Source organism: Squalius cephalus (genome assembly GCF_949319135.1).
Source record: "Squalius cephalus genome assembly, chromosome: 4".
Taxonomy (NCBI): Eukaryota; Metazoa; Chordata; class Actinopteri; order Cypriniformes; family Leuciscidae; genus Squalius; species Squalius cephalus.
The window spans coordinates 16,821,220-16,831,232 of record NC_137125.1 but is presented as its reverse complement, the minus strand read 5'-3'; the positions used below and the strand labels follow the sequence as shown (position 1 = coordinate 16,831,232).

The 10,013-nt window shown below is 37.0% G+C and overlaps 1 protein-coding gene across 3 annotated transcripts; it reads left to right on the top strand.

The window, feature by feature from the left end:
• Positions 1-3,125: 3,125 nt before the first annotated feature.
• LOC307157070 (uncharacterized protein) lies at positions 3,126-9,609 on the top strand. Of its 3 annotated transcripts, none has more exons than XM_079868840.1 (3): positions 3,126-3,193; positions 3,660-3,899; positions 8,215-9,609. In XM_079868840.1, exons 2-3 carry the CDS (start codon positions 3,728-3,730, stop codon positions 9,063-9,065), a joined length of 1,023 nt encoding a protein of 340 aa, XP_079724966.1. In that variant the 5' UTR covers positions 3,126-3,193; positions 3,660-3,727; the 3' UTR covers positions 9,066-9,609. The 3 variants fall into 3 exon arrangements, with proteins under 3 accessions (XP_079724966.1, XP_079724967.1, XP_079724968.1); XM_079868841.1 differs by having other exon boundaries at positions 3,138-3,263; XM_079868842.1 differs by lacking the exon at positions 3,126-3,193 and adding an exon at positions 3,294-3,354.
• Positions 9,610-10,013: the final 404 nt, after the last annotated feature.

Genomic DNA, 10,013 nt, shown 5'->3' with positions numbered 1-10,013 from the left:
ATGGTTCTTCATCTCAAGGCTTCATTTAGAATAGATAAAAATGTTTGATTTAATTGTGATTAATTGAGATGCGATTAATCACGATTAAACATTTGAATCGTTTGACAGCACTATTTAAAATATATTCAAATAGAAAACATTTATTATACATGTTAAATATATTTCACAATATTACTCTTTTTTTCTATTTTAAATCAAATAAATGCAGCCTTGGTGAGCAGAAGACAGTGTACCTTTGGTGGACCCTGATAAATGCAGTTGCATCAGCTGAGTTTGTTTAATTTTTGTTTTGTAAATGAGGTGAGAGGTCAAAGCACCAGTGGCAGGACACCCCAATTCCCAGAGGAAATAAAAGAAAGAGGAAAGGAGAGGACATGGTTGATGCTCTAAATGCCTTTATAGATCTTCAAAAAGTCCAGTATGAGGAGTTTAGACGGGCAGAACAGGCACGTGCAAAATTAGCACAATATATGAAAGCACAACAGGAGGCAGATGAGCGCCGGTACAAAGCACTGCAGGAACAACAGGCAGCTACCACTCAGATGTCTGTGACACTCATGAACAACATCTCTAGGGAGTGTCGTGCTGGCCATTCGACATCAGCCATAGGTGTGTGAGCTACGTTCCCATCCATCAGCAATAGGCTCTTTTGTGAGTAACCAACAATACCTTCCACGTACATCTGCCATCGGTCCTCACATGAGTCAGCTACAATCTCCCTCACCCACATCAGGAGTGGGCTCCTACATGAGAAACCAGCACCGCCCTCCATCTACATCAGCCCTGGGCTTCATGTGTGATCTACGGTCCCCTCAACCTGCATTAGGCCCCTATATGAGTGAGCTACACCATCCTCGAATGACAACACCAAGAGTCCCCTATATGAATGAGCTTCTTTCGCTACACCAGCAGTGGAGTGTGTTGTGAAGAAGGGGAATACACCATCACTTGTTAAAAACCTGTCTCTTTTTGAGCAGCAGTGTACCATTTTCAGTGCAGGTTTACTATGGTACCATAATGTTTAATTAACCAGATGTTAAAGTACTTAGAGAATTTGAATTACACTTTTCAGTTCTTTAATAACACTTTGGTAAGTTCACGTTTGTTGCCTCAAAATGAAGACTAAAAACAAACAGTAAACATTGTTACAATATGTCTCTGACTTATGGTTTTCTTACATACACAGTGCTTTATATTAAAGTATTGACATGGATAACAGAAAATGCAGCTGAAAACAATATTGCATCTTTCCAGATTATTACCTCTTAAAATTCAGTAAAATAAAAAAGTATATGCCAAGTATAACAAAAATAAAATGACTGAAATACTGCGTGAACATAAAATGACGAACAAAATGAAATCACTACTGGAATTCTTCAGTGTGCTGCTGTTCAACATGTCTTTGACTAATGCATTGAGAAATAAGATGCCAGTGCATCTCGAATGGCATTGCTACTGCGGTCCATTTGGATCGGATGGTGCATTCCATGCTCCTCATCTTGTTCTCCTGGTAATCTTCCCCATGTACCTCACAACAATTGTGAAGCACACAACATGCTGGTACAATTGTGCTTAGAAACATAATGTTGTTATCGCACCTCTTAAGAAGACACCACACCTTCCCTTAAGGCACCCAAAAGCTCGCTCCACAACTATTCGAATTATACAGTACATTCCCCTCATTTGAGCTGGTGTCGTTACAGAACGGTACTCAAGGTTTGTACTCAAGGCCGCCACGGGCAAATTGCTACACGATGTTCCACAGGGATTGGTGCTCTGAGTCTTGTGACCTGTCGAGTGAGAAAGGGCCTAAGATTATTACAATAAATGATGGAATGTGGACTTTCTCATCCTGAAGTTCAGTAGCCATTCTGTGTCTGTCCAATGGCCACTTATTTCCTCCCACCAAACAGATAGCCGTGGCGTGGTTGAATCCACACACTCCTAAAAGTCCCAATTAAAAAAGGTAAAAAGAAGTACAATAAACAATACTTTCTCTCTATCTGTATAATATATAATATACTGTATAATATATAATATACTGTATATCTACATGAACAATCGCGTTCGGGCCACAGCAAAAGAGTGAAATACACCAAAGAGGACTTGTTGTTATTAGTATTAATAACAAAGTTGGCCAAGCAATACCGTACAATGATGTCATCAGTGACTTTGCCTCCAGAAAAGCTAGGAAGGAAAGATTTTGAGGACAGTTACACTGTATTGAGACAGTTGAGAAATAATTATATTTTCATAATAATTGTCATTGTTGAACCCTTGCTTTTATAATATTTCTGATTTCTCAGTTTTGTCATTATTTTATCAAATAATTTATTTGAAGTGTTTTGAGACAGTTTATTTTCAATTTTCAAAGAGTTATTAGTAAAAGTGTAAAGTAAAAGTTAAAACTTTTTTATTTAAATATCTTTTTTTATTAAGTTTTTTTTTTTATTATTAATTAATACATAACCTCACTGTATTAATTTATAATGTAACATTATAGCGTGACATTTGTGTCAAAATTCGTCAAGCACAGGTTACTCCGCGTGGTGGGAGGGGGCCCCAAAAAACTGCTTACTTCTGAAAGAAAAAGTTTTATTTAAATGTCAAATAAGCTGAACTTAAGGTTGAATGTTACATTTAAGTTGGAATCTTAATTTGTGCATGTATTAATACACAGCCAGTCTGTGTAAATCATAAAACCAATACAGATTTATAACAGATTTATACGTTTTTGTGAAGGAATAAGAGAATACTGAGGAGAATGTCCCTTTAGATTGTTTCTTCTTTGACTGAGTACCTCCCAAGTTATCAGAAGGCACAGATGATGCAGTGATCCCAAGAATTATTATTATTTTTTTTTTTGCTAGTTTGCTGAGAGATGGGAAGGTTTGTTCATGATTTCTCCACCAAACTAATTGTGTTATTGCTTTAATCTTTTTTTTTTTTTTTAATTGTCGAGGTGAACTGTATTATTAACTTACCATAGCGTTATTAAATGTATTTGGCCAAATACATTCAGCTCTGAGTTGTGTCATCTTTTATATATATTTTCATATTATATCTATTATTTCTATGCACTTCTGTGATTATAACCTGCAGCGTGTGAACAGGACTTTTAATTTGGTATCCGAGTGTGACGTCATAAGGCAGCGCCGCGCTCCCGCATCTGTTGTGATTCGGCTGAGGAAAGGTTTGTGTTTTAAGGTGTTTAACGCGATAGAAACCGTTTAATCGTCCTCAAGCGACGCCTACTGATTCAGGTATTATTAAGTTAAACAATACATTGCTTTATCTAACATTTATTAACGTCGTGTGAGTAAAGTAACAATGAAAACTCGTGAATAACAAAAGGTGCGTTTCAATTCGGTCTCAGTGAGTGAATCAATGATTCAGTGATTCGAAGCGTTATATTTATATTTATATCTCTATTTCTACAAATCATTAAATACTCAAACTGCCTAATATATTAAGTGTTTTTAATTTGTAGTGCTAATTTCGAGTGCTAATTTTTGTCTAATCAGGTGATTTAAGTACATTAAATCCGACTGACTCCCTTACTAGTTTGCTGAACTACTGAACTAGAGCAGATTGAGACGCACACAGAGATTTAGTTTGGATTTATTTTTCTTTCTGTTAATTATTCTCATTTTAAACAGGAAAAAACAAACAAAACAGAGAAAAATTCCTGGTGAAGAACTGAGATCCACATGACACTATTATAAAGATGGCGTTTATTAAAGAGGAGAGTGAAGACATGAAGACTGAAGAAACATTTAGTGTGAAACAAGAAGAAACTGAGGAACAAACAAAGATGGAGTTTATTAAAGAGGAGAGTGAAGACATGAAGATTGAAGAAACATTCAGAGTGAAACATGAAGAAACTGAGGAACAAACAGGTTAGTTTCTCAAAGTTGAACTCAGTTATCTGATCCCTATTAAAATGTCCAGCTCTACAGAAATAAATTATATTTTTTAGGGGTGCGTCCATTGCTGCTGGTAGCCACTTTGGCTATAATATAAGAATATAATATAATATTAATATTGTCGTATAGCCTAAGCATAATTCCCTTATGATGCCCCACCCCACCCCAAGAAAAGAAACATTTGTTTTTGCCAGTTTAACTTTTTATTACCAAACATATAACTCAACTCCATACCAACAACACAATAGCAGCATCACGGCATGTGAACTGCTTGTAGATGGTTGCTAGTTGTCTGTATCTTCCTCTTTGTCGAGTTCACACGCATTGGTTTAGTACCTATGATCACACGCGTGAACTCGACAATCGATTACTATGGACTTCGACCGAAAACAGGATGTAAATACAGGTATTTGCGCTGGCTGAATAAACATCATTTTTATTCATATCTTTCACATCTACTGCAGTCAGATTCACTCGTGTTGACTCAGAAGGAATCACTCACATGACCTGTGAACTTGTAATGACACATGTGTATCTGTATCTGCTCTGCTAAAAAAAAAGAGAAAACTTTTAACATATTAAAGCATAGGCCTACTTTCAATTAGCTTTAATTTTGTAATTTACCTGTATTTTTAAGTTATTATTATTATTATTATTATTATTAATAATAATAATCAAAACAACCCAGCTGCAGTTTGATTGATATTACTTGGACTGCACAATAATAATAAAAAAACATGATTTATGAAAATGATCAAGAACGGAGTACTTGCAAATGACCTCTTCTGTTGTAAATGTCCCAATTGGGAGAGGGTGTGCAATTTTCAAAGAGTTTAATTAAACGTTCATGTTATATATTTTGGTTGTATTTGTGAGTTAATAAAAACGTAACTGGTTGTGTGAACATAATATCTAAATATCGATTAATCGATCGATATAGCCCTGAATCGAATCGTAATCGTATCGCAGAATATTTTGAGGTATCGGTTAATCGATTAATCGTCAACAATTAATCGACGATCGATTAATTGTCGACAATACATTTAATCGATACAACTTATCGATCATCGATTAAGCAGGTCTTCATGCGCGTGCGCGCTGCTCAACCGCGAAACATAAAGCGACAACGTGCCGGAGTTATGTTTGGGACCATTTTACACCTTCATCATGACTATTAGTTTGCGTGTGTATTCGCAGCCTTTTGTTTTGTGCAAATGTAAGTTGTAATACTGTTTATTTTGTGTATGCCTATCTATATCTGATTTATCTCACATTGGATGCGTTTGGTTAAGAATTAACTCTGTTGTAAAGCGTCAGCTTCAGCGCGCGCAGCTCAAACGGCAGTGCACGACTAATAATGACTATTGGGACTGTAATATTACATAACATTATAAAGAGAACAATACTGTAATAAAACGTGAATTATTTGGGTTTAGTAGCCGTGTCGCGTTGCTCCAGGAAGAGCGCGTCCACAACATGAGTAGTTCTGAATGAATGGCACGTAACTTAGTTCAAGTTCACAGTTTGTGCATGAATTTGCGTCATCTAGATTTTTCCAGTGAACTCCATTCTCGTTTCTGCTATCCCAAGTTATCAACCACATGTGCATTATAACTTATTAAAGCTCCAATATGTAGGAATTTTGTAATAAAATTTCCGAAAATAACTTGCACAGTGTGATATATTTCCTCCAGTTGTGTACTTACAATATTTCAAAAATCTCCAAAGATTTTTTATTTCAGAGAAATTCCGATTTTAAATAACTGTCCGTCCCGGAAAAGAAATGTCGCCTCTCAGTGACGCATTGTCCGCTCTATCCTTTTTTTCCGGATAGACCATGGACCATGTGATCGGATATTCCACCACACCGGATTTTTTTTTTTTTTTTTACAACAACTTTATTGAGTTTTTTTTCTTATCACAATAAACAATAAAGACGTCTGACAAAGAAGAAAAATAAAAAAAATAAAAAATATGACCCACCACACCGGAATTTCGCATGGTCAAATGCGGAAGTGGTGGTTAAAGCATTACAGCCATAGACTGTATGGTTATAGCTGTTATGGATCACGATTACTCTTTGGCGAGTATTGAAGTGCCAACAAAACGAAAGCGTCCATATTCGGATACACGCAGACTGTGTGACAAACGAAGGAATAAAACCCGGATAAATATCAGCCAGGCGTTTTCGAGATGGAGAGAGCTGCGCGACAATCTTGGACTTGACAGAGACTCTGCTCTCGCGAGTGTATTGATAGACAGGTAAGACATGCAACTGTCAATAATCATCATGACTTTGCGTAAACATACACGCCACTTTCAAGTCAAAAGTGGCGTGTTATCTATACGCATTTTGAGCTATCCGCGTGTATGTTCACGCCGAAGCGAACCGTCATCTTCCGCGTGTATGTCTATGCCGTTAAATGTCCGAGCGAAACGGAGCAAAATGTACGTGAAATAATCATGTTGGTCCCCTTTGGAAAATGTGTCGATGTCACAGTTTAACAGCCTCAGACGTGAATCTTACACGTACCATTATCCCCGGACGTTTGCTAATCCTACCATAATCATAACCATTTCTTAAAACTACATAGGCTACAATTATAAAGAAAAACAACAGACAGACAAATATAATCACAATAATTTATTTAATGAGAAAATGTCAAAATCGGTACCAAAAGTTGTTCACGTGACGATGTGTCGCAGTCTTCTCTGGCCGTGGTTTTGTATGAGATAACAGAGCAGAATTTAAGTTATTAATTCAAATCCATGAAAATGTTAATCCGTCTTCGGTTCGGTTCGCTCTGAGGGCTGCGCGGCAGTGCGCGCTTCATTTCAAATGTGAATGTGCATGACGCAATCTGTGACGAAGCAGGCGAGGCGAGAGCCAATGAGCGTTTGATATTACTGCCGTAACCACAGTAACCTGTCGTAACGCTTCTTTTTGAGGGCGCAATTTTTGAATTTGAATTCATAACAAGTGCGGGGTTTGACGTTTGCGGTCAAGATGACAATTACTGGATAAAGGGCTGCGTTTGGATCTTTTTCTTGCAAATAATGGATTCTGAAGGTTTGGATTACATCAAGCTAATAAAATTGGTGTATTTTGTGAATCGATGTTGTGTTGTAAGGTTCGTATATTATGGTTCTATAGGAACCATAAATAAATTATTGTGATTATACTCGTCTGTCTGTTGTTTTTCTTTATAATTGTTGCCAAGGTAGTTTTAAGAAATGGTTATGGTTAGGTTTAGGGGTAGGATTCGTGGCTCAAACTATCTTTTAATGCCATATTGTTCATAAAAATGCCATTTTCCTACATATCTGTCCATTACGTTTTATCATTTTAATATTGTCCATAAAATGGGTATGTTTGTGGGAGTAGAGTTAAGGGATCATCTTACATTTATTATAATCATGGTATTAACCCCAGTGACGGGTAGGTTTAGGGACGGAGTTGGGGTAGGTCATATTTATAATGTAACGTTAAGTCAACGGCGTTGATAAACACGCTGAAAAGCGATTATGCGTGTTGATAGCACGCCAAAAATGGAAATCGAATTGGCGTGTCATACATACGCCATTTCATGAGATCAGTCTGAAACGTAAAACTGCACAACATTAACCCAACAAATCATTTGACAAATAGCTGTAAGTTGTAACGGGATAATATAGCATAACATTTCACGTTCCTTGCAGTTCATTAATTATGATGACATAAAATAATACGATCAGACATACAGGTAATACAAAAACGAATAAATTACCTCATCCGTGATCATGATTCATTAATTCCATTTAGATACATCGCTAGATGGTGAAAACGCATTAAAAACGACATCTCCCATCGTCACCTCCTTCATAGCGTCATCAAGCTTCGCCTTTGTTATTGTTGGAAACTGCGCCCTCTTGTGGTAATAAAATCACCAAAAAAATCACATACTGGAGCTTTAAGATAGGACTGTTAAACAGATTGTAAACTAAGGAAGATGGACGGTAGTGGTGAGTGCTCAGGCTCTGGCATTCTCAGTTCTGTCAATATATAAGTCTGCCACCCCGTCAAAAATTAAAGTCTCACAACAACCAGAGAGGCAGGACTTTTGTAAAGGCATACGTCACTTCTGAGTTCGTTTTGGTGGTGCAAATGCATCCTGGAAAACTTTCAAGAACTGAGTTTGGCACCCCTGGTGTATAGGATCTAATATGCATGTTATTAGTTTATGAATCTAAATGTTTGTGCTTTGTGGCATTAAACTGGGATTAACTTTTCTGTCTTTTTTCGCCTCAGACCTGATGCCGTTGAAAGAGGAGAGTCAAGATCTGAATGAAATGGAAGAGAAAGATCAGTACAAGACACATCATGATTTCATGACTGAAGAAAAGTCTTTGAATTGCTCACAGGCTGAAACAACTTCCTCACAAAAAACAGTTCAAAATACACCAAAGACATGGACTATAGGTAATTTCACCTGCCACCTGTGTGGACTAAGTTTCAAAAAGCAAGGACACCTTGAAGTTCACATGAGAGTTCACACTGGAAGGAAGCTTTATCCCTGCCAAGAGTGTGGAGTAATTTTCAATCAACAAGGAAACCTTAAAGTTCACATGAGAATTCACACTGGAGAGAAGCCTTTCACATGCTCTCAGTGTGGAAAGACTTTCAGGCAAAAAGGAAACCTTAAAATGCACATGACAGTTCACACTAGAAGGAGGAAGCTTTACCCCTGCCAAGAGTGTGGAGTAATTTTCAATCAACAAGGAAACCTTAAAAAACATATGAGAATTCACAGTGGAGAGAAGCGTTTCACCTGCTCTCAGTGTGGAAAGACTTACAGGCACAAAGGAAACCTTAAAATGCACATGAGAGTTCACACTGAAGAGGGCCCTTATATCTGCCAACTGTGTGGAGTGAGTTTCAGGCAAAAACAAAAACTAACTTGCCACTTAATAGTTCATAAGGAAGAGGAGCCTTACACCTGCCAACAGTGTGGAACAAGTTTCACTAAGAAAGGAAACCTCACAAAACACATGAGAGTTCACAAAGAAAAGAATCCTTTGACATGCCAACGGTGTGGAAATACTTTTAATCAACTTGGAAACCTTAAAGTCCACATGAAAATTCATGCTGGGGAGAAGTAGAGTAAAGAAAAGTAAAGTTAACATTTGTACGTTTGTGTTTATACAAATTCAAGTATGCCAGACCGACACTTTACGTACTGATACGCTCATGAGATCGCGTTACACAATTAATTTGTAACAGCAAGATCTATAAATGATATGAAACATGTTTATGTGTGATGAATAGTTTAGGCTTTAGATTAGGGGATGCAGAAAGCTCTGTATAATGATTTATTCATGCATTTACTGCAGTGTAAGTGCTGACTGGTGAGGGTACAGACAGCTGTCTTCTCTGATACACATGGACTCTTTAACTGCTGTGAACTTGAGGTGAGCTTCAGTGGAATGTAAAACTGGTTCACATTATCACTCATTAACACAAGTCTGTGCTGAAGAGTGAAAGGACTTAACACAACCCACTGCAATCCCCTGACTGTAAATGTTTATTTGCTTGAAAACTAATAAATTACTCTTTAAAACATTGCTTTAACACTTGCATGTTTGTGCTTTTGGACACAGACCTGCTTACAACATCAAGATGCATCAATAAACTATATACTGATGATTTACCATTGGTTTGATCATTGTTTTTTCATTATTAACCATTGATTGAGATGACGCTAAAACAAGGTTGACATAAATATCAAGTGATTAATAATATATCAATTAGGCCTAGTAACTTAACCATCTATTATTGATCTGATTTTATTTAATTCATGATTTACTTATTTTTTTTAAAGATCATTTAAAACATATTTGTAAATCATTAGCATATCACTTCGTAATCATTTTTGAATGTACAGTCATGTTTTGACAGCCCACCGGGCCGATGGAGGACGCTGCTGAGTCGTCATTAAATCAGTATTCTGTTATTTCATAACCACTTGCTTAGCCAGCACTATAACTTGGCATTGCAGTAGTGTCGAAAAATGACTGCTTTAAGGCCCTTTCACACCAGACGCAGAACAA